Consider the following 26,022-nt stretch of genomic DNA (forward strand, 5'->3'; position numbering starts at 1 on the left):
TTATGAGTCAATTAAACTTTAAGTAATTTGTTTTAGTTGTTAAAGCATATAACTTGTGCAGGCTTTTCATGGAATCTGCCTATCAAAAAAATTACCTACCCTCTAGAAACAATTCTTCAGGAAGCTTTTCTTCAACACTTTCTGTACTTCTGTACTCTAAGTTTTTTTGTCTTAAAAACCTTAGGTCTTCAATATCCAGCAGAGCATGTTGCTGAGAGGAAAGCACTGTTTTCCTTCAGATGTTGTAAAGTAGACCAAGTTAGTATTGTTGCTTATGTGGATAAATAATATAAAAATAAACTCTGAGATGAGAAATTTTATAAGAAAGGGGAAAAGTGGTTCCTAAACCTTGTGTGGTGAACTAGCCATAGCAGGCACGTAGAAGCCATGCACAGGAGCTGATTGCCTGATTTCCCTCTCAGGTTTTGCAGATTTGCCCCAAGGACATGAGAGCAGATATCTGTGTTCACCTGAACCGCAAGGTTTTCAAGGAGCACCCCGCCTTCCGGCTGGCCAGCGACGGGTGCCTGCGGGCGCTGGCCATGGAATTCCAGACGGTGCACTGTGCTCCAGGAGACCTGATCTACCATGCTGGGGAGAGCGTTGACAGCCTCTGCTTTGTGGTCTCGGGCTCTTTGGAAGTAATCCAGGATGATGAAGTCGTTGCTATATTAGGTGAGTTTTGGAGCTGATAATATGCATTTGCATAAGTACAAATATGTGCAACAATTTATAGCCTCCTCTACTCAATCTAAAGAGCTTCATTCAGTTAAGTTTGTTTTTCCACTGAGAGGTTTAAAGGGCAACCATATAATGTCCAGATTGCTTCAACCCTGTTTCATCTGGTTAATGGAAACCTTACTTTAGCATGGAGTCCTGGTCATTCTTTAGGTTTTTCCTGTCTTGACACATCCCTTCTAATTAGAAATTCCATTTAGAACTTCAGAAAACTTGAAGTGCCTGGCTTCCCTGCCTCACTCCCATGTCCCCATAATAATCCACTTTCGCTGGAATTTTTCCAGTTAGATTTATTTGAGATGTCGTGTTGAAATACTATTTATCTATTTTAAAGTCAAAATAGTTTAAAACATTTAGAGCCAATTTGTGTTAACTTGGGTTGGAGGCATTGAAAATAAACTGATGGGGTGTGAACAGCATTCTGAGGCAAAGCTAACAGAAAAGAGTGTGATAATCCAATAGATGTAGATGAATCGTGGGGTGGCTGGAGTATTGAGGAGGTGATACTTATCATTTGATTCTGTCAAGCCCTTTTGTGATAAGGTAAATTCTCATGGTGGCTTAATCCTGTAACTGCCACTCACGGCAGCCTGGAAAAAGAGAATAAAACATCTTGGTTATCTTACCTTATTCTGAACATATACACTCAACTCTCCTAAGACGAATGTCTACTGAAAAATGAGAGGACTAATAAATATGCTGAGCTCCATTTTTTTCTCTAATTTTGAACAGGATTGCATGTATAGCATAGGGTAAATTTAGAGTCGTGGGGAATCAAGTTGATAATACTTTGTGCCACACAAGAAGGTAAAAAGGTGAGAAGTTGGAGGATAACTGACTCCCTTTTGTTCTGGAATCACCTGTGCTGTTCAGTGCTATATGACATTTGTAACTTCTGCTTTTCTATGCTGCACATTAAGAACTTGCTACCTTTTGCCATGTTGAGCTCTCATGAATTAACAAATGACAAATACAGAACACAAACTACGACCCCTCAGTTTGTGTACCTTTATGCCACCGCCTGGGTTCAGCATGAGAAGAAAACCTCAAAACGTCTGGCTGTTCTATTTGAGTGTAGGTAAAAAAGCACCAAGATCAAATTTCTTTAAAATGTTCTTTAAAGATACCAATTTTCTCCTCATCTTTACTGGTAACTCCTGCATTTTATCATAGCACTCACTTTAGAAAGTCCTCAGCCAAGATTGCTGGAGGAATCAGTGTTAAGGAAACCTAACTCCTAATCTCTGCTGCTGCAGGGTGATAGCTACAGATAAATGAGGTTGTTCCCTTGGTATCTGGATGAATAGAAGTATTTTGTTGCTGCTCTTCTCCTGGGATGTAACTATTGATCCTCTTCCCCCCACAACTTTTTATTTTCTTCTTTTTCTTTCTTTTTCTTTTTTTAAATTTGGAGTCAGTTCCCCAGCTCTCACTAAAGTTGGTGAGTTTTATTCACATTTTCTTTGTGAATATTTTAAATGGAGAGGAAAGTAAAATGAAATGGGATCTATTTGGAATTCTGTGAGATTTCACTTCGGATGTACATCAATATTTGTGTTTCAGTTTCTGGACTAAAGAATCCCTTTCCTTCCACACATGTGTGTCCCTTCCTCCTCCAGGCTGTGAAGACTTCTTCTGAAGGTTTCTCTATCCTGTAAAGAAATTATGAATTTAATTAAGTTTTTTACTATTCTAAATCAGTTGAACTTCTTTTTCCTTCAGCATTTTGTAATTTAATCACCACACTACTGAAGGATGAGCCAGGAGATGGGTCAGGATTTCCTCTCTAATTTCTTTATACTCTCAGTTTTCTTATCTGTAGAAAACAGCGTTTTGGGGTGGGGTTTTGTGTTGTTTTGGGTTTTTGTTTTGTTTTGTTTTATGAGGGTTTGTTGGTTTTGTTTGTTTTCATAGCTAGCTAAATTTGCCAAGTTCATCGTTAGCTAAACTTGCCAAGGTCTTGATGAATGTATACCAGAAAAAACAAGGTACTACAAGGGGGAAAAAAGGTGCATTGTACAAGAAACATGATTTTTGTTGATCACTCAGCCAGAACAACCTATGCCATAAATTTTGTTTACCAGTCCCAACCAAGCATAGCTGTGAACATCAGGCATGTAACAGCAAACCATGTGAGGAATTCCATAGGGTAATTTTAGTTGACAGGTATGTTATAGAGACTGTAATCTTCTTTCAGGCATTCTGGAAATGAAAATAAAAAAAATAAGTGCACAAATTATTCAAGGTGAATTATTTGCTCAGCTCTGGCTGTCATGTAATAAAGCAGCCTCTGTAACTGGCAATGTAGCCTTTGTCTTCTTTACAATGGAGAAATGAATTTCAGCTCTGAATCAGTCTGTGGGACTGCTGTACAGCGTTTCATAAACCAGAGGCAAACTGCACTTAATGCTTAAAGGATCCAATTCATAGGAAGCATTTTCAAGTTCTGAAATTGTTTAACCTTGCAGACTGGCATATAAGAGTGTATTGTGTAGCCCTGGAGTGAATTGTGTATACTTGCATAATATCCTTCCAAATCAGTTCCATGTAATACACTAGAAACAGGAATATTCTCATTTCAGGCTTATGTTCTTAGAACAAAGCACTGACTTTGATTGACTTGGATTAATATGAGTACTGAGCTGGAAGAAATTCCACATAGGCCAGCAGTGAAAAAAGTACTTTTTTTGTGCGTCCCCTAAGATTGCCTTTCCCATTAATTTAAATTAATACAAAACACAAAAGTGCGCTAATTAAAACAAACAAACAAACAACCCCACACCTGTGTATGTTTTAGAAAAAATTAAAGAAAGTGGTGCACTTTGTATGAAGTTCGATTTGTTGGGATAAAAATACATGTTTTGAATTCTATGAAAAATTTATGCTAAAATACAGAAATTACTGATGTTCACACAACACAATCTTTGCTTTTGGTGTGTCAAAGAAACAGAAACAAAAATGTCAAAAATGTAGAAAATGACCTCTGAGCCAGGTGATTGATTTATTTGTAATTCATTCCAATACAAATGAGTCAGAAAAAGAAGACTTAGCAAGAAAAGCCACTCTATTACTATGTTTTCTATGTTAATGTGTAAGTATGAAAGTGGGATTATGTAGAAGGGAGGTTTAGCTGGTGGGACGCTCCCTGGATGAGGCACAATTCTGGTTTTGGTAGTTTGCTGTTCTTCCACTGACGCTGCTGTTGCTGCGTAGGATGAAGTGCTGACGTACACTCAGCACTTTGAGGAAGACTGAGACAAATCACACAGTCCCTGCCCTGAAGAGATCCGAGTGAAGCACAGGTCATGCAGGGCTTCCATTAACAGAATGTTTTCAACTTGGCTTTGCTTTTAACTTTTCCTAAGCCCTCCCAGTTGGCCCGATGCTGCTTTATCCACCTGAGACTGACAGTATCTCTTTGAACTACTCTTGCTTAAAGACTTAGCCACTTATCCTGATGTGGTTAGAAAAAATTTGAAGGTTTGTTTCCTCTGTTAAAAACAATCTAGTGTTTATGTGCACTTCATTTGGCAGCTCTAGTTTCTCTGTTTTGGAGCAGATCTTTCAGGCTGAGACCCTGACCGTCAGCAAACCTGACTTTACTGCAGGCCTTTGAAAAGTCAAAACCTACTCGTGTTCAGGAGATTGGCTATGTTTTAATTTATCAAATAACTTCTTAAAAATATTCCTCCTGAATTAACTGTGTTCCAGGCACAGACCATAAAGTCTGACTGCAGCTTTCTTTGCAATATGCAGGGGAAAAATGCTCTGCAGTCATTTAGCCTGAACCTTTTCAGTCTCTCCTCACCACTGCTTGAAGAAGTGCTAATTCCTGTGCTGTCTCCAATTGTGTGTGTGCTTAGATAATTTAATGAAAATTACAGAAAAGAATGTCATTAGCAGCAAAAATGACTTTTTGTATGTATTTCCTGGAAATATATGGAAGGGCAGGATAGGAGACCTTGTTAGTACCCAAGTTGGTTCAAGTCTTTCTGCCTGAAATTGGGGTAATTTTTGACATTTAGGAAAACATTCCAGTAAAAAACTAGAGACAGGAAGGAGAAGACTCTTGAAAATTAGGATGGCAAAAATTTTTTTTTCTAGCTAGCAGTGAGGAAAGCAGTGTCTTGTACTTAAATTTTCAGACTGCTTCAAAATTTGTCAATTAATGGCTCCTAGAGGGCCTGACTGAGCAATAGATCTTTACATGTATGAGGTGCTCAAAGCTGCTGAAATGGTCTTGACACTTCCTGCAAGGAGCCAATGTGTGTATGGAAGGTAAGAAAGAGGTTAGTTTTGTGGACTTGCTTAGAGACAGGGAGCTTTAAGCTTTTATTTAACAACTAAAATCCAAAGCCCTGAAAACCACTGTCGTCTTCAGAGCTGAGCACTGGAGGAGAAAAATAGCATTAACTAGAAGATTTAATTAAAAAGAAAAAACAACACCCTCCCACCAAACAGTTTGTCCCAAGAGTTACATTCCAGCTGTTCTGCATTTATGTTCTTGCTATCATTTTTTGAGCTAAAAAATTTCAAAAGAATAAATGTTTTTCTTGACTGTTGGTTTAACATCACAGAATATCTTCAGTTGGAAGGGACCTATGAGAATTGAGTCCAGCTCCTGGCTCCACAAAGACCAAGTAAAATGAATGAGACAGGAAGGGAAGTCAAGGCAGGAATTTATTGTGAATAAGGAATACAGTTTTTCTCCAACAGGACAGTTTGCTGCTGCTATTCCTTTTGCTGCTATCAAAGCTGAAAAGCAATAACAGCATGGAGATGATATGTAGGTATGCAAGGGTACCATAACACAATGTCAAGAGTAGGATTTTTTGAGAGAGGGGCAGAGAGTGTACAAAGGATGCACATAGATTTACATTAAAGATCACACAGAAGCTGAGGAAGTGAAATTTGCGTGACCCTGTAATACAGATCTTTTATTGTTATTTACAAAGCTACAAAGTTGACAAGATTGGAGACTGCGGTTTTAGCATGATGTTGTAGAGGACTTCGGTGTGCCATGATTTGTTTCAGCAGGATATTAAATGCTCCATTTGCTTTGTGTGGAGAAATTCCTGCTGATTTAATTTGATCTAATTGCAGTCTTAAAGAAATGTTAGAAGAATAATTGTTTGTTTTCTTTACAATTGCTTTAGCTTACTCATTTAGCCGTAAGCATTTCACTCAGATGTAGACACCAGAGGATTGATTCAGATTTTGGTGGGACAGATTTGCATGCAGACAGGACAGTGCCAGCTGCAAGGGCAACTGTGCCACAGGGATGGTCTCTTTTAGAGGAGGCACAATAGCAGTGCAGAAGTATTGTCTGTGTTAGACCCTCTGCATGGAAAACATTGCAACTTCCACACAGTCAATGTGAAAACTGCTTCTCTGCAGACTTGAAGATGGCAGATAAGTTAACTGAGCCCAGGCTGCTATCTTTAGACCATCCCTAGTACCTGAGCTAACTCTGATTTCCCTGAACTGCTCTGTGTACTACTCCATTTTCAAAGTCTAGTTCTGTTATTTTAGAGCCTGTTACTTAATTCCAAGCCCTTGAAGAAGTCCCTTACTTCTCTGCTTCATTTTTCACCTGAATTTTAAATTTAGGTACACCTCTCTGTATTAAAAATGCCAGGCTCCTGAGCTCTCAGGCGTAATAAATGGTTGCAGGAATATGGATGGCATTAAGACTTTTCTGACAGTATCTAACATCACAGCATTGTTTGTGCTATTGAATAAGACTGAAACATGACCAGCGCTGCTTTGACAAAGGAATGATTGAAATTAAAATCCATCTTTATCCTCAGTAGTCCTACTGTGCTTTTTCTATTTATAGTTGAAAGGTGGGGGTTTTTTAGATTGATTTATATAGGCAGGTTGGACAAGTTGCATGTTTCTGTGAAGTGATTCAATAAACATCAACTGAAGGAACAATTTTCAGAGTCTGATTTCCTCGATGAGTGTCCCGGCACACTTAGCAAAAGCATTACAGATGGAGATCCAGCTAAACTTTTTAAAAGGACATGGCATAAAGAGGTCTACATTAATATAAAATTTTAATTTCACAGTGGATGCAGGAGCAGCACTAAAACTCTTTTTGAGAAATACAGGTTTATCCCACATGGTGGTTTCAGACAGAGTATTCCTTATTCCTGTCCTCCAGACATCTGGGGTGGGTTGATATCAGGACTTGCCATTTTTGGGACTTTTTGTTTGTTCTATGTCTAATTTCTGACAGACATTAAAAGCATGAATTGCCAAAGCTCCTGTCCACAGCTGTTTATAAATGACCGCGCAGGGTATTGGAAAAACAGATTTTTAAAACATTCGATGACTTGCTGGAGTAACTGAGGAGGAGGAGTATTCCTTGTGAACAGAGACCTCACTAGGGGACTTTTGGGCACATTTCATGTTTTACTGTGCTGAATTTATACACCTTTGCATAATGTGCTCTTAAATAGTCCAACAGCATTGCATGTGTAAGAAGTCCCCTTTGGAAGCTGGCGTGTCTGGCAAGGACACTGGCAGCAATGATCCATGACACTGGGAGCTGAAACTGAGTTCTGGTGGGGATGAGGCTCTCTGTTCCAGCATGTCCCTTGATATCTCAGGTATATCTGTGTTAGGAAGGCTTGCACATCATATTTGTGTGCATGCTGCAACAAAAGGTGTGAAGAGGTAGAAATTATAATTTGGCAAGGAAATCAGCTTTCTATAAAGACCCTGATTTCTGGCAGATGGACCACTGAACTAATTTTCTTTTTTATTTTTTGGGGTAGGGTTTTGTTTCTGTCTCAGAATTTTGGATTTTCCAAATTTCAAATTAATTTTTTTTTCAGATATATATTTCTGTAACATTGTTAAATTTATACTGAAGGAGTTACTAGGAATACCAAATAAAATTAAATGCAAAATAGATGCAAATTTTGTGAGGTTTTCAACGTGTTTGCTTTCTGTATTTCAGAACACAAAGCTTGCTATTTAAACTCTTGTGAATCCTGTCTGAAATAAAATAATACAGTTTTGGGGCTTTAATGTATGCTTCAGGCAATATCTAGAATATAAAGCCTGTCCCTAAGTAATCAGGGAAGTAACTCTGAGGATAATGCAATTTGAGCCTCTTATATAGGTTTGTTCTTTTTTTTTTTTTTTGTCAGAGAATTAGCAGTGCCCATGCAAAGACAACACAGATTGAGCTGTGTTTTTCCTATTACTTAACCAATGCAAATACATTCAAATATATTTATTGCTCCAGTTACCTGAGCTACTCCATATCCTCTGAGTTTGTACAAACTGGCCACATATTTATAACATTTTTATAGTAACCATTACAATGCAAATAAGGATAAATTATGCCGATTCTGGTGAAGCCTCCTGGCTTTTTTTGTGAATAAACCTGGTAGGGCCCAGTTGATGTTTAAAACTCTTCATCACAGTACGTCAAGTAGTGAAATATAATTCTATATTCTGTGAGACAAATAAGCAGCTTAATTACAGCAACAATAATAGAAACTTTAGCTGTAACTTAATCATGTTGTTGCTACTCCTCTCTAAAATAAATGTTTTTTATTTTGTCTGTACAGTAATGTATTTCAACAGAGAAAATTGATGTAGTTGTATAGTAAACTGTCTGCAAAATGTTGCCAGGCTGTGGTTTATAGCAGGAACAGATACTCTGTGTTTCTCTTTATGAACCAGGCAAATCGCTGAAAGAGCAACTTCAGTTTGTTATCTCTGTAACACTTGCTTTGGTTTCTGTGGCAAAGAGACTCAGACATTTTGGAGGTCTAAGTAGAGGGAAAGAGTAGTTAAAACCTCTGGTTAATGAAAAATAGTATATTCTCTGAGTGCAGTTGGTCATTCACTTTTCATTACATGTCTCAGTTTGCACTTGAGAAATCTTAAGAAAATCCAAAGCACCAAGCAACTTCCATGCATCATCTCCTGCCAGCTGTACTGTGTTGGAGAGCCAAACTAAGGCTATTCAGTGGCTGTCAAGTTGTGCAATTTATCTGTAGGACAGATACTAAATACTCCACCTCAATGCCAAATGGTAGCTCAATTTTTTAATGGCTGTCAGTTTTTGTTGCATTAATGCACCAAGAGGGAAAAATTAATTTTACTCTATTATCTTTACTTTCCTTGAATCTTTCTTCTCTCTGTATACAGGGAAAGTTTAAATTGCATACCTTAGATCTGGAGGAAATGGGAGAAGAGAGAAGGGAAGGATTTTCAGTGGAAGACAATCATGTGGTGATTACAGAGGGAGTTTGACCCTAGAAAATCCGTGTGTTTGCTTTTATAGCAGTTGGTGTCTCCCACTGCTTGGAGGTGGAGAGCAGATCCTGAGGGTGCTGGCCAATGTGGGGGCTCTGGGGAGCTGTGCTGGGAAAGTCATTGTGGATCAGCATCACAGATAACTGTGTTTGCTAAACACCTGACTGCCAAGATATGCTTGGTGCTGCATTGCCACTGAGGTGAGCAATGCCTGGGCATTGCTCAACCATAAGCAATGTTTGGTCATTCTGTCTGACCTTTGGATCTGCTGACACTGTCAGATCCTAATTCTATTGTTCAAACATGCAGATGAAGGCAAATTGGGAGGGGACATGACCTAGGTTCTGCTATTGGCTGCTGTAAAAACGATTACTATTGCTTTGAGAATGATTCAAACATGAATATTTTGTCTGATATACTGAAAATCCATGGGTTCACGTGAATGCCTTCAAAATCCATTCTGACTTGGAAGACCTGCAATACATGAATCCATAGCCTCATCTTCTGCCCCAGCTATCACGTCAAAACTGCACCAGGGCTTCCAGACACCCAGAACCCAGAAGTGGACTGAGTAGGTTGTCAGCCAAACACATATTCCACATGAGTCAGATTTTTTTTGCAGTAGAGTGTAATATCGTCTGCCTGAGAGAAGAGCTCTTCAGTCTCTTTCCTCTTGTAAGAGTAAAAAGGCCAAGAGTTGTTGTGGTATTGAGGCAGTACAGTTGTAATGTGAGAGTGGGGTTCTTTCCTCAGAATCAGCAGAGCACCTGTCTGAGCTGCAATAATCAGATCTTCATCACTGGTGCTGCTTTCAGGAGACAGAGTGGATGTGGCCTGACCTTATGCCTGACTCAGGCTGAATTGGCAGTGGTAGCAGAGAAATCATCTTTTCACTTATAAGTTAAACAGCAAATTTTATGTGAAGAAGAAGCGCGGAAAGAATAGACATGGAAACAGACAGTTTTATAAAATATTTCTTCACAGTTTAAATATATCAGGGTTTGGGGACTTGTTATTATAATTAAAACAAACAAGGAAACATAAAAGGCAGAAAACTATTTGGCTTTCCAATGCATGCTGAGCTGATGGTGGAAAAGGTCCTCAGCCCACAAATCCAGCAGGGAATATAAATGATTGATGGTAAAAGCTTAGATCATCCACTTTAAGTGTGATTGACAGATAATGTTCCTGGCAAACATCTGGAATTCAGCAAGCTGGGAATGAGAAATGCAAAGTACTGACAAACAAACGGCCATCTGCATTTCTCTAGCTTTTTAATCTTTCTTCAGAGGTAAGGTGAAATATCTAAAGCCTGGAGTTATGTATAAAAAGAGGTTTTTGGCTCAGGTTCCCTAATGCAGCCCTTGGACTTTGCCAACCACCTTCGGACTCAGAAGTATCACCATACCCTTCTTGCTTTCCAGCTACAGATGATTTTGATAAAACACCCACTTAGTCTTCCCCCCTTTTTTTTTTTAATTTCTTTTTCCACAGTGGTTGATCTTACTTTGTGGAGAACATGTAGACAAAGGGAGATGGTATGCAATTCCTTATTATGCATAGGAGGCCAATTATTCTAATGCAGTGCAGGTAATCCTGGGTGGAATTTTAATTCCTTCTTGCTATATAGATTTCTACTGCTCCTTCCCCCCTCATTTTTCTATAAATGCCAAACAAGTTTTTTTTAGAATCTGACAATCAAATTTAATACTTTTTGTATGCATCATTTAGAAAATGGACTTGACAGAAATAAAGCAATGAGGTGCTTCCATGTGCCTTGCTTTGGAAACTGAAGTACAGTGTAGGATTCATTTTCAGCTAGATCACTGGCTGTTAACTTCAAGGAAGTTTTTTAATTAAAGAAAAGAGTACAATTTCTTTTAAAAGCAGGGTCTTCTGTGATGACTTTGTCACTCATCTGGTTCAGCGGGCACCCAGCAGACCCAGCTCCTTCCTGTGCTGTTCTTGCCTTTAATGGGAGGTGGCAGCACACTGCAGGAGGGAGATTTTTTCAGAGGGAAGAGTTACAAATAGTGAAGGGAAACTGGTTGCTGCCACAAGTGGAGGACAAAGTTGTGTCTTTCTGTGTTGTGGAAAAAGCAGAATTAAATTCCAAGAAGAGTAAGATATAACTATCTTCTGTTGAACCTCGTTTTTGCGGTAGGCACAGCAGCACCATGTTGTTTGTGCTTGGATTGTACTAATTATTCATCACATTACTGTGGGGCAGTGACAGAATTGTTGTCTTAAGGTAGGGAAACTTGTCTGGAGATCTTAAGCAATACACTTAGAAATGAGTTAGAATTCCTCTCCCTTGTGCTTGGACTACCAGCTCTAACTGTTGCTCATCAGTGATGGCACAATTCAATGCTTGATAGATTCCAGAGCGTTAATTAAAACAGTTGTTTAGCTAATTGCCTGGAAGATTGTGAATAAAAGCATATTTATTCCAAAGGCAAACAATCCATTTTTACCCAGTGAAGCATATTGGTTTTTATGGTGTGTAAAAATTGTTTCATTTCAGTTTTGAATATACTGTGTATTGGTCTGAAAGCCTTGTAGATGATCTGTTTCAACTGCATGGAAGCTTTTATTCTTTAGCGATTTTTAATGTATCTTCTAACAAAAACCATACAAGTAATTGAAAATGTGAAAAGTCATTGCTATTAAAAAGAAAAGGTGTTTACTGTACTGGTCTGTGGGACTACCACCATGCTTGGTGATATGAAGCTTTTGTACTATTTTCAGATGTTGGCATTGTCCTATGTAAGAGACTAGAGGTGAAAGAAAAGTTATCTTTATGGTGTCTTTGCCTAATTTTGTGAAAAATATGGTAACAGAATGGGTGGTTTCAGTGTATATACACATTTAAAGTCCAAAGCAGTCAGGATCTAAACTGATCCATGTGAGGTGGATGGTGTAGGTCTTCTGTGGAAGACTGGGAACACATTAGTGTTAATAACAACTTATTGCAATTCAGGGTACTTTACCATCAAGCTGATAGCTTTTTCTCAAAGCAAAAATGCTTATCATCTAATGGAAAAGATTAGGTAAGGGTGGAAGTATAACTGAAGGACAGAGATGGGAATTCTGAGTTTGATTTAGAAGTTTTCTTTCTGAGCTCTTTACTCGTGATAGTTCTCTTGACTTCATATAGACTTTCAAAAATGATTATTTATTTAGGGAAGGAATCTAAAAGAACCTGGGTGAAGTCAGTAAACTAATACGTATTTTGATGCTTTGGATTTAAGGATTGTTATTGGCAAGGTATTCCTTATAATACAAGGGACCATTCCTATCAAAACTTGATAGATATGAAAATGTTTCCATGTTGGTCTTAAGAGAGATGGGCAGTGATGATACAGTACAGCAGAAGTTTGGGAGGAAAACTAATTTCAAAACAAGAAAGGTATAGCTTTTCATTAACAAGGTAACAAGTGAATATTCCCTTTTTGTTAGCATTATGTATTGGAAAACGGGGAAAAATGACCATTACTCTTGTAAATGAACTTGTAACTTTCTCCTACACACTCCCTTTTGTGCCCAACCTGAGCTGGGGTGCAACCAATGAAATCCTGACAGGGGGCTGCTTTTCAGCTGGATTTTGGTGTACATGCCCTGCATTGTAGTGCCCAGACTGGTGCAAATGCCGTCCTTGCAGTATTCCACAGCAGGGATTTCACTGCTCATACAGACATGCACATGGGAAGGGTGGGAGGAAATGACTGTTTTCTTCCTTCCAGTGAGAAACAGCTGAACTTTCATGCCTTGTCATTGTTAGGTTGGGGATAACTAATTGTACTCTTCTTGGTTGGGACTCTGTTTAGCTGCAGCCTGTAGCTGCACTGATGTGATACAAGATGATTTTATTGACACAACAGTGGGTAAATGTTAGCCAGATTAAGAAAAATCAACAACACAGATGTAAGAAACAGATCCTTTGTGTGACAGTTAAAAGGAAGGGAAAAACCATTTCCTCTTAATTAATTTCTTTGAAAGGGATCAGAAGAGAACATGAACCAAGAATGAACCACTTTTCTTGATTTTTTTAAGCGAAACCTGTATTGATATTTAAAGGAGACGTCACATAGAACACTTTTAAAGTATGATTTATTCTTATGAAGTTTTGCTAGGCTGTTGTAATTAAGAAAAAGATAATGGAAAAAGTTATCAATTAAATATTTCAAAGTTGTTTTTTTCCCCCAACATTTTTTTTTTTCCGAGTGCAAAAATAGAAGAAATTTGACTGCATGAATGAGATGTCTGTTCTTTTACATTTTTGATGGAAATAGTGCTGTTAATGAAAGCAATGCTGTTGATTTTCTGTAGGCAAAGGAGATGTTTTTGGTGATGTGTTCTGGAAGGAGTCGACTCTCGCCCAGTCCTGTGCTAATGTAAGGGCTCTGACTTACTGTGATCTTCATGTGATTAAAAGGGATGCCTTGCAGAAAGTGCTGGAGTTCTACACAGCCTTTTCACACTCCTTCTCCAGAAATCTCATTTTGACCTACAACTTGAGAAAAAGGGTAAGTAGCTGTGTTTTTCACATACATCATGTAAATTATCTCACTTTTAAGGACTGCTTGCATGAAAAAACGGAATGGCTTGAGTTCTGGAATTTTTTGTGGACCCCTTTTATAAGATGACTTTTCAGAGCTTGCCTAAGAGACCCTGCTGGCATATAGAGTCAAAAGGCTATGAGTATTTATTCCAGTGCTAGCTTCAGAGGGCACTAGACTGTGTGTATGTGAAGGTATTATACATTTCAAGGAACTAGACAGGTTCCAACATTTATGAAAACTGTCATGCACTTGTGATGAACGGTGTTCACTACTTAATGCAACTTCAGTTTATAAAGCAGCTAAAAATATTTTAGAGATGTTGCCTGAAATCACAAGTAAAATGACAGGGAAGATATAAAATATAATGTATGGAACAAAAGTCAAGTAGAGTAGACATGATGGAAAAGCAGTATGAACATGACATTCTATCAAGAGTTGTTTCTTTTATTATAAATCACATTTTGGAATTACTTTGCTTATCTATAATGTTTCCATTTTCTTATCCTTGATTTTTTGGCTCTTTTCATTCCTTGTTGTGTGCCATTTCAAGTTATTTTGTCAAATGTAAGTAATCATAACCTAATAGCCCAGTTTAAATCCTCTGTGTAATCTTCAGTGAACAACCTCTGCAGGAATTTATTAAAACTGTAGTGGGTGTAATTCAGATTATAAGATTTTATGATGCAAGGTAGAAGACAATAACATTACATTGAAAAGAAATACATTAGAGAACCTGTACTTGCTTTATAAGTGTATTTGAGATCAGCTAAAAAATATGTTTGATTGGAGACTTTTTTTAGTAATTTCCAGGTGCCAAGTGAGTCCTAGATAATTAGACATGAAAAAAAAAAGAGAAATATTTTAGTCTTTCAAATATATTTTGTAAAATTACACTTTACGACTAGACATTTTAAAAGATTTTTTTTAATATATAGAATTGGCATACTGAAAGTAAAGTAGTGTGATGATATTTTTTATCTGCATATGTTATCAGTATAAAAGAATTCAGCTTTTTAGTGTTGGATGAATGAAGAATGTGTGATCCACACTTTGGTGAAATAAATCAGGGCTCTGGTAGAAAATTGATGTGATTAAAAACTAAAAAGCAAATTTTTATTTGGGGATTTCCTGCTAAGAAATTTTTTTTTCAAATGAAGGTACACAGCTGCAAGCATATTAAGAGAGATGTCCTGTTAATAAACAGCTCCTTACCCAGTCTTAGTTAATGTAAGAAATAAAATAAATGAAAGAATCTGACATTGCTGTCACCTCAAGAATCAGTATCACTGACTGACATATTTTATAATTAACTCCATGGCTAATGTGGTAAGATGCTCTCAGAATATATAACTACTTCTTTTCTTTCTTAGAAAAGAAAGAAATAGCAAGCTTTGAGGCTTAGAAGGACCAGCTTTTTCAAAACTCATAGTAATGCTAGCAGAATTCACATCATTTTGGACCTGATCTGAGCCAAAAGGCCAAGCTTTAGAATCAAATACCTCCTCCAGAAGTGCCACTGTCCCTCCATATTTATTGCATTGCTTTTCCCAGCCCAGGTTACAAAACATTTTTTAACTGTAGCGTCACAAATTCTGTGCTGTCAATTTTCTACACAAAATGTTCCTAATAAAAATGTACATCTTATGATAGCAATTTCCATCCAGTTATTCAAATAATTGGATTTTAATTGAGTTGCAGTCAGCAGAAAAGTGGCATTGATTGATAATGGAAGTGAGAATTTGATGGTTCTAAGTTAACAGACTGTAACACTATTTTATTAAAAGAAGGCTGATTGCAATCAGAATGCAAATGTTAAATAATGTGAATAATATATGCTCTTGGAAATGCGTGGAAGGTACGATACTTTAGAGATTTGAGGTGATGCACGTTAAAAAGCAACTTTTTAGAATTTAGAATTTATTCTGGTTTAAATATCTGTGATTTTGTTTTTTATAGAAATAGCTTCTCAGCCTGTCGCTTCTAACACTTCTCTGGTCTATTTTCTGCAAATGGAATTTTGTAGAATTAAGATGAACTGGTACCTTCTGTTAGTTGCATTTGTGATGTATTGCATATCCTTTGGAGTATAAATACCAGAAGTACTCTTTTCATTTCAATAAACAGTTCCATCTCTCACTCCAAAAGTGTTCAACTAGTTGAAATGTGGATACTCTATATTCCTCCCAAATATATTAATACATATTCCAAACGCGTGAAAAAACAACTTTGGTATTTTTTTTTCAGAAAGATCTCATATTTTAGACTTGGTTATTCCTCTAAGGTGTCCCCATCTTCAGGGCATATGCCTTTAGTTGGTTTTGGTACCAAGTCCCACTATGCAGGGCTAGGTGCTTTGTAGCCTAGTTTCACTCAGCTTAAGTGAACCCTAGCATTGGTCCATGTTTTTTTTTTTTGCCTATTCACATATTCCTTGGGTGCTGGGTCTCCTCTGGTGATCTCTGGAGGAGTTGGAACTCCCTGTCCCAGGCCCTTTGGTGCCAGTGAGGGGATGTTCCCCTATCATTGTGTTCACAGGTCCCAGGACGAGGGAAGAGATGAATCTGACTCCATATTTCTTAGAAGGCTGATTCATTATATCATGATATGATAGGATATGATATGATATGATATGATATGATATGATATGATAAAGTGCTATACTAAAGCTATACTAAAAGAATAGAAGAAAGGATTTCATCAGAAGGCTGAGAAAGGAATGAGTAATAAAAACTCATGACTCCTCAGAGCCTCGACACAGCTGGACCATGATTGGTGATCAAGTAAAAACAGCTCAAATGAGACCAATCGAAGATGCACCTGTTGGTAAACCATCTCCAGACCACATTCCACAGCCATCAGGTAGTTATTGTTTACATTTCTTTTCTGAGGCTTCTCAGCTTCTCAGGAGAAAATCCTGGCAAAGGATTTTTCAGAAAATATGACAGTGACATTCCCCCATTGCTGGGACTGGATCCACTGCTGAGGGCTGTGACAGAAATAAGCAGAGCTGCAGGTAGGTTGGAAGATACCCAAACTGCTCAGTTGGTCTTGACCTTAGCTAAACCCAGAGCTGGATTTAGGCAAAATGAAAGGCAACATTCCTTGCGCTGTTCTTCCTGCTTGTCTTGAATGTGGTTTGAGCTGGGCTGGGAGGGCAGGATACTTCTGTGTGTATTTTCTTTATGCCTTCCATAGAACAGGCCTGCAGGTGTAAAATGTTACTGCCTGTGATATTTAAAGACTTTGTGGCCAAGGGAAAAATTTTCCGTGGTCTGTGCCTGGCATGTCATTATTGTCCCTGTCTGTGCTGTGAAAGCAGTTTCCTTTCACTGACTTTCTCAACAAATGCCAGTGAAATATCCTCTTTTCTGAAAGTGTCAGCTTGCTGTCAGGTGACTCCCTAAGCGGTTTTCTCAAGTGACTGAAATCCCTCCTGAAGTTATTAGTTGTATAGTTACTTTAGAGTGGAGCTCAGACTTAGGAAACTTTTTATTTTTCCTAAAGGAAAAGAGAAAGCAGACCTTTAATTAACTCCTTCTGCTGCCAGTCACCGAAATTTTCATCTAAGTGGGAACAGGGAGATAATCATGTGCTGCATCTCTCTTTCCACCATCCTAAGAAACTGAAACTGCAGTCTGTGCCTGCAGGTGCTATGTGTTGGACTTGAAGACTTTGCAGTTGAAAGGAAGCTGAGAGAGGTTTTTCAGAGCAATACTTGCTGTAACAATGTTCTGAAATTAAAGTAGGTTAATTTGGTGTTTCTCTCCATTTTTGGAGTCTTTGAGGGGAAACGGAGTGTAGACACTGGGGGTATTGTGGGATAGTCAAGTGACAAACTCACCCTCGTGAAGGGTATGCATTCAAGACAAAAGAAATGCTGCAAGTTGGGAGGGCAGCAGGATTCACAGGCTGGATGGAGAAGATCGGGTTGTTCCCACCAAATATTTAAACACTTCTGGGTTTCCAAATTGGATGTCCTAGCTTCAGGCTGGTAGAAGTATAAGAAGAGAAAAGCTTCCTTCATAGCTACCTGTCATTGCCTTTGGCTTGTGGTAGGGTGAAAGTTTGCTGTCTTTAAGAATGGGAAAGGCCTTTGGCAAATGTTCTGGCTTTGGCAGTTGCTTCTTTCCATGTGCGCGAGCTTTGTGGCCAATATTAACTTCCACTGGGTTGCACCACCCTGCATTTGCTCATTTCATTCTGCTGCAGACATAAATGATGTTACAGCTCAAATGTCTGCTCACGCTACATAAAAGGGAGAATTCTTATACATAATTTATTAAGCTGAGATTTCTCTGGTAAGCCATTTTAGCCTGGATAGAGATTAAATTACTAATTCTGAATACTTTGGAGTGTCATGATAGAAAGCGCAAGTAGCTTTCCCAGAAACTGAAATTTGTATCCTGATATAAAAGAAGGAAGGCAGTAGGATCTAGGTATGTTACCAGAATTTTGTTGGAGTGAAAAAAGTGGCAAAGAATGTTCTGCATTTTTGCAAATCAAACATGATTTAGTGAGTTAGAACCAAAGCTCCTAGTCAGAACATACTTGAGAGAACAGTGATCGTAACAGAATAGTCTCTCTCCTTGGCAGTGTAAGATTACTTGCTTTTGTACATGTAGAGCTGTGTTTATTCTATGGTATTCCAACTGTGCCAGTGGACAGGACTCCCAGCATCTCTTTCAAAAAGCAATTTTAAAATGTAATTGTGCTTTCCTCTTCAGCATTAGCTTAATCTTTCTTCTTTTGATAGTGTAACCTCTAACTAGAGAAAGAACCTCTCTCCAATCATACATTTCACCTAGGAGTGCCTTAAGCCCAATTTTAAATCTCAGGGGGTGTTGGAAGCAGTTTGTTTTCAGAGGGAGAGTCCATGGCCTTATATTCTGCCTTTCCACATGACAAGTTTTAAAATTCTTCTTCATGATAGAGGTTCAAAATGGTATCCCAGAATTTTTTCTGGTACACAAAAGCCAGACTTGCTGGAAGATTTCGACAAAGCTTTCTTACACTGAGAAATGTTTTAATTTTAGAATATTGTCCCATTTGATGATGGATTTCATAATGGTCAAACTGACAGCTGCTTCTTTCTCCTGTGTTTGTACTCACCAAAACAATCCCACAAATCCCGTGGGAAGAGGATTTTGCTGTTTGACTTACAGCACTGAAAACTGAGGACGTTGGACATGACTGAGATGTCTGGAAGGGCCTGTGGCTTGTGAATTATGCCAAATTCCCAAGGAGGCAAAGTTGTCAATTTCCAAAAAAACCTGTCCAAATGTAAATAAACAGTTAGGCACTGTGTTCTTTCCCATGCTGCTTTTTAAAAGCTGTTCAGGGAGTTGGATGCTCTTGTATACACAGTTTCTTTATGGCAATCTAAACAAAATGTATTTTATTCTGGTTCACCATTATTAGATTCCCTTTTGCATTTTTGCATCTTTTCCCTGGCCTTGGACATCTTAACTTCTATCTCTAACCGAGAACTCTTTAGCTAGCCCTCAGATTTTTGGTCAAATAGACTCTGTACTGAAAACGCTCTGAGGCACTGTGTGTCATAAAGTTTGCACATCTTCTGTGGATGATTTTAGTGCTATGTCTGTCACTGAATTGAAGCCTCATGCTCTCGGGAGGATGCACCCTCGGATTTCTTCCTTCCCCTCCTCTGGATTTGTTGAACCCCTCCAGGTAAAGCAATAACACCCACCCTTAGAGAAGATTTGTTGAGCTGCAAGCCTTTAACATTCATTCACCTACAGTGATTGTTTACATATGGAATTGTGTTCAAGCCAAAGTAATTCCATTATCTATTTTCCAAAAGTTTCAAAATTCTAAACTTATTTCTGTTCTATTTAATGCTTATGGCCTGGAGCCCTAGAGAGAGGAATATCTGGCTACAAATAATTTACATAGTGGGGATGTGTGTGAACAGTAGAAAACATAATTTACTAGGAAGTATAAAACACTGTGGTGGGTTGACCTTGGCTGGTTACCAGGTGCCCACCAAGCCTCTTTATCACTTCCCCCTTCTCAACAAAACAGGGAGAGGAAAATAAGATGAAAAGTTTGTGAGTTAAGGACAAGGAGATCACTTACCAATCGCCATCATGGGCAAAACAAATTTGACTGAAGGAAATTAATTTAATGTATTACCAATTAATCAGAGTGGGATAACGACAGATAAAAAAAAAATCTAAAAGACACTTTCTGCCCGTTCCTTCCCTTCTTCTTAGGCACAAATTCACTCCCAAGTCCTCTATCTCCTTTCTCTGAGCAGTACAGGGAGGTGGGGAATGGGGGTTGTGGTCAGTTCATAATGTTTGTTTTCTGCCATTCCTTTCTCTTCACACTCTTCCCATGCTCCAGCATGAGGTCCCTCTCATGGGTGACAGTCCCTCACAAACTTGTCCAATGTGTGTCCTTCCCACAGGTAGCAGTTCTTCAAGAAGTGCCCCAGTGCAGATCCCTTCCACAGGGGGCAGCCCTTCAGGAGCAGACTCCAGCATGCATCCCTTGGGGAGCCACAGGTCCTGGCCAGAAGACCTGCTCCTTCCTAGGCCCCCTCAATGGCCTGCAGGTGGATGTCTGCTCCACCGTGGGCTTCCATGAGCCAGAAGGGAAAACCTGCAGCTCCACAGTCTCCACCATGGTCCATCACCATGGGTTGCAGGCAAATCTCTGCTCCAGCCCCTGGAGTACCTCCTCCCTCTCCTCCTTCTCTGACCGTGGTGTCTGCAGAGTTTCTTTCACATGTTCTCACTTCTCTCTGCCAGCTGCTGTAGTGCAGGGCTTTTTACTCCTTCCTAACTGTGTTACCACAGAGGTGCTGCTGCTCTCGCCCATGCCGGCTCTGCCTTGGAGCAAACCACAACTTGCTGTGTCCTATGTGGGGACAGGTTCTGGTGCCTTCTCACAGAAGCCACCCCTGCAGCCAGTCTGCTATCAAAGCTCACCACATAAACCCAAACTGGACAACAAAACTGTTCTGTTGCTGTTACTCACTACATGCTATGTTGTCATGTAAATTTTAGCTGTGACTTAGATAAAGCTCTGTGGGTAAGTAGCAAAATGCTTCTTTAGAATACTCTTAAATGACTAATCCCTTCTAAACTGATTTAATGAATTCATCACATGTTTGAGATGCCTTCTGCTACTATGAATAATGAATAATTTTCATACATTTAGGTGCTGTAGTATAAAGTCTGCACAGTTGTTACAAAGAAGTAACTTAGTATGCTATGCAAAGCAAGCTGTGTATTTATTCCCAAAAATATTGAGTTACTGAAGTTCTGATAGGCCATTCACTAGCAAATCCCATTAAAAGTAATGCAGTCATCAACAGATATTAATAATCATCAATAAAATTGATGGAAGAGCTGGTATGGGTGAAATTCAAATTCCAAATCACCTTAAAATGGGAGAATATGATTCTTTTATGAAGCTGATGCTAAAACCATAACTGCCTTGGAGTATCTTCAGTAAAGAAAATATTTCCTATTATGTGCTACTGTAGATTTATAGGTTTTCCCACGGTGGTCACTAAATTCTTAACTATCATTTGCATTCTGATCACTGAATTAGGAATTAAATTTGTGCTGACTAAATTGGTAAATCCAGAATTTTGGCTATTTCACGATGTGTTTTCTAAGTATGGAAAGTGATGTCAATGTTATGTCAATAAAGACATTCCAATTCTATGTCAGTACTTGGAAGAAAAATGCAGTAAACAGAGCGAGTTCTGGACAACCAGAAATTGGGGTTAAGCACTTCATTCATCAATCTAGAAACTGAATTGATGCTTTGCTTGTTTTTATCATGTTTTGAGGAGACCTGCTTGAATTGTTTTTAAAAGTTTTTTTTTTTTTCTCAGTGACACATAAAATACTCAGTCTTAAATATAAACTAAAAAATTCTGACTTTTTTGAAATCTGTAGAGTGTTCATAAAGTCTTTCTATGTATGGGAAAGCTGTTTCGAGTAGATGAAAAATGTCTTTAATGAGGTTGATGGTGAATTAAAATAAAATTTGTTTTCTTACTCTTTTAATCCTTAAAAAAAGACACATTTGGCTTTTGTGAAACTATTTTCAGATGGGTAATAGAAAGTTGACATTAAAAAAGGTTTTGTCTCATTTAAACATGAGACACACACCCACACCAACTTGTTTATCCCAACAGAAGAAAATGCATTACTTTGATTTTTACCCTCTTCCACCCCCGTAGACTAAAGCATAGAAATAATTTTAATACAGAGAAAGGTTACTCAGAGTGAATGAGGATTCCCCAGAATAGCTCCCCCAAGCCTTTTTAAAATAGAAAATGCATTTCCTAGGAACTGAGGAAGTTCTAAATGTTGGCCCACCACCAGGGACAGAAGACAATAATCCAAAAGAGTGTAGCTGCTCTTTCACAGTCTGGGAATCTGGTCTTCCTTGTGAAAACAGTGAAAGGAAGGATTAATCCCAAATTTAAACTCATGCTTTTTCTTACTAATGTGTTGATTTAGAGAAATAGAAGTGCAATATGTGGAGTCTTTCTGCGTGGTGTGTTCGGTATGTGCGTGGCACTCCACCACCTGCTCACAGTCAAGTTTAATGAGGTCCTTTAGTCCAATCCTTCACCAAGCTTGCAAAGAGGGGACATTCCAGGGGAATTAAAGGAATTCCTACCCTTTCTCCAAAGCAGTCATCTGCTTACCATGACTGAACAGGGAGAGTTTGAAAATTTGTCTGCATTTCCAATTTAAAAAATAAGGTACGGGGTTTTTTTGGTGCCTGCCATCTCTGTCTGTGTATAAGAGTGTGTGTGTGTGTGAGAGCATATATATATATATATATATATATGTATATATATATGTGTGTGTGTGTGTGTACAGTGACTGACTTACTGCTGAAGCTCCCAAGTAATTCCAATGATGTCACACACTCTTTCTAATATATTCATGCTGCTGCCCAGGCTTTTTTGCATATGTGTGCCACATTCTATCATGTTTTATATTAATGTCACGGTAACCTCTGTGACGTGGTGGTTTTATGTTTTGGTATAACCTGGTGTTTCACTGTGAAGCACTACTGACCAAGCAAAAGATAGAGCAGTGACTTGTTACCCTCCTGTATTATTTTTTTCTAAAAATGATCTTTCTGGTCTGGGAAGCAGCTGGGTCCAGGACAAACTTATTAAAAGGAAATGATTTCCTGGCATAACAGCTTTGACCTTCTGGTCTCCTCTAGGGTCACTAAGAGCTGAACTCATATGACTGCAGATCCAAACACAGCCTGTTCAAGGTACTCCATGAAAGAGAGAAAATGCAGATAACTATGCAATATGAAAGCTGAGTTACGTTGGCCAACCTACATCCTTGAGCCATCAAACTTTATGATCTAAGTGATCCAGTTGATCCTTTTTTGACACTGCAATGAAAGCTGAAATAACTGCTCCCTATGGGAAAACAAACAAAAAAACGGAAAGCAGAAGAAACTAAGTTCTGGAGGTTGCAGCTAGTGTTGTCCAGAGACTTTGTGATCCTGACTCCAGACCAAACACTTCCTCCAGGTCCTCTGTTTTCTTGCTGAAATGTTGAGACTTTTATTGTAACTATGAGCTCTTGGACAGCAAGACAAAGGAGGTCCTTCCCCTCTCTGTGTGTCTCAGCCAGGTCTCCACAGTTCCTCTGAGGGCTCTATTTGCTATGCCACATGATGGCCATAAAAGAAGTAGTTCATCTTAAATGCAACAAATCCTGTTAAGATTTTGTGTGAACCAAAGAAGTTTCCCAGCTTGATTTGGAAAAAGATAAACAGTAAACACTGAGAGGTCAAACTAACCTATGTGTGTAGACAGCTGATGTTTTTCCTGTATCCATCCTTGAGAATCAGCCTTTTAGCTGCCTCTGGATGAGCATCTTGCTGGGGGAGAACAGCCAGAAATGTGCCACATTCCTCAGCCTCAGGACTGCTGGAGAAGTCACACAGGTAACAGGGTGCCTGATGTCAGCCTGCTCTGGTTCTGATGTCAACCTGCCCTGCAGGCTGCTGCCCATTCCAACGTGGCTTTGTAGTGTTTGATTGCTGCATCTGAAGTGGAGAACGACAAGGCGTGGCCTTGGGAGAGTTTCTGAATTTGAAATCCACTACGCTTTGCCATCATGGGAATGAACCAATTGCAAACAAAACTTGATAGGGCACCATGCCAGTCATCTGCTGTAATTGTGGCTACCAACTATTGCTTCAGCTAAAGTCAAGTGTTAAGGAGTGTGTTGGTCTGTGCCTTAGTATAAGAACTTTAAGAAATACATTGAGAGTAGAATCACAAATCATCCCCTCCTATTTGGTATTAATTTTGCAGCCAGCAACTGGGTTTTTGTTCAAACTGTGTATGATTCCTTCCTCAAAAGGAAGTTCACTTTGTTATGTGCTATGTCAAATATATGTTTGAATTCAGATTTTCAAACAGAAATGTGACGCTGGTGTAGAATGTAGAATCCCTATGCAAGTGAATGTACTAAGCGGTTTTTTGAGTAATTTTTTCTAAATTAACAGACTGCAGAGGAGTCTTAGGTCCACTTGAAAATATTAGTATTCTCCCTCTTTTAGTGCCTTTTTTTTGTTGTTCCCATTAATTTTCTCTTTTGCTTTTTACATTACAAAATGGGGTGTGAACTTCAGCATCTTGTGTGTTTATATATGTGTATATAAAAAAATATAAGGACACACACAAATATATGTATATATATACAGTGGTATGCTACTCTGAGTATACTTAGTGTGCCAAAATGCTGTACTTATAGGACTTGGAATGGGAATTTCACTATCCACAAACAGCCATGCAGCTGGACATGAAGGGATCATAATTAACCACAGGTCCAAACCCATTATCTCTCTATGCAGCTGTGAGACTGCATAATGTTTTCACCAGATTTTTATCAGGGGCTAAGTCTGCTAAATCCATTTTTAATTAGTACAGCATTATGAATGTGAAAACCCAATACCCAATTAAAGAAGTGTTTGGACTTTAATACTACCATATACCTTTGTATAGTTGTTTTCTTGCCATCTCCTGGGGTCTTTTCCAAACACAGAAAGCAAACACTTCACACATGCACTTTTCCAAATCTTTGTGACTTGGTAAACCACATCTACATTTTCCCAGCATTCCCCAACCTGGGTTTGCCTTGCAATTCATCTAAACGTATTGTTCCTCCATCTTAAAATTTCAGAGGATGTGCTTCCACCATTCTGACATACATCATGCTTGGTCATTTCTCTCATATGCTCTGAAATAAATATGCTACACAACAAAATTTTTTCATTATTCATTTACACAGCTGATGTCAGAGAATGTGAGAAAATTTCAGCCACAATAAATTTGTAATACATCAGATGATTTAATTTTGTAATCATTGTCTTTGTGTGAAAATACAGAATTATGTTCCCCTTTTGGAACCTTTCTTTTTACTTTCTTAAAAAAAAAAAAAAACACACACACAAAAAAACCAAACCCAAACAAAATACTTTAAAAGGATCTAATGTTATACCCAGGTTGACTGGCATAGATACATCTGTGTCTCCCATCTTCAAGGTTGATGCCTGGATTTAGTATAAAATTTAAATGTCATGTAAATTCCAGCATTCTTTGTAGTGCTGCAGAAGTGAGGAACATTGCAGTCAACCTCTAAGTAGGGAGACGTGCAATTTGTTGTTTTTCAAGGTTTTGCTGTTACTTCACAGTAACTGCAAAGATGTTATTTATGGCCAGTTATTATCTTGATTAATGAAAACAAAATTGCTGTTGATTTCCATCACATACTTGATCAGATGGTTGGCTAGAGTGGAAATATGAGGGTGCTATAACCTTTGGTCATGCTAAGATGCAAAGCAATAACAGAGGAAGAAAATAATGTTAGCTCTGACAAATGGATATTGGTTTTGCCATTAGAAATTTGGTGTAGTCTAGAAATATTAACCTTTGGTTTTCCTTGCCTGCATTTTTCAAATTGCTCAAGGAGCAAGTCTTGTAGGATTAAAAGTTTCAGTGGCTTACATGTTCTCAGTAATTATCATGTACTCTTTCTGAAAAAGGAGATTCACATTTAGTCCAATGACAAATTCATGGGAGTGAATGGAAGAAGAAATAATGAAAAGCTTTTATTTGGAATGTCATTTGGGATCAGTTATATCCTGCAACATAAAAGCATTACAGTGGTCTTTTTCAGGAACCTTGAAAATGGTCATTTGTGTTTGACAGTCAAAATAATTCATAAATGACCTTCAGCATTCAATACCCAAACCATTCTATAACACAGATGCAGCCATGAAGGGAGTCCAGAACACTTGTGGCTTCTGATTTGTAGTATATTCCCAAAATTGATAAAAGTTTGCCTAAAATTGCAATTGCTCTGTCATTTAAGTAGCGTATTTGTTAGTGATGTGAAGGCATAACTTCAAA

General features: G+C 38.4%; 1 protein-coding gene across 1 annotated transcript in view; it reads left to right on the top strand.

The window, feature by feature from the left end:
• The window catches only part of KCNH1 (potassium voltage-gated channel subfamily H member 1), a 169,222-nt gene that overhangs the window by 85,395 nt on the left and 57,805 nt on the right, over window positions 1-26,022 (top strand). The window contains exons 9-10 of the mRNA XM_041477121.1: window positions 423-675; window positions 13,348-13,544. Of these exons, the coding sequence (XP_041333055.1) occupies window positions 423-675; window positions 13,348-13,544 (450 nt within the window). The remainder of the gene's footprint in view (window positions 1-422; window positions 676-13,347; window positions 13,545-26,022) is intronic.

This window comes from Pyrgilauda ruficollis, unplaced genomic scaffold (genome assembly GCF_017590135.1).
Source record: "Pyrgilauda ruficollis isolate IOZ18807 unplaced genomic scaffold, ASM1759013v1 scaffold4, whole genome shotgun sequence".
Taxonomy (NCBI): domain Eukaryota; kingdom Metazoa; phylum Chordata; class Aves; order Passeriformes; family Passeridae; genus Pyrgilauda; species Pyrgilauda ruficollis.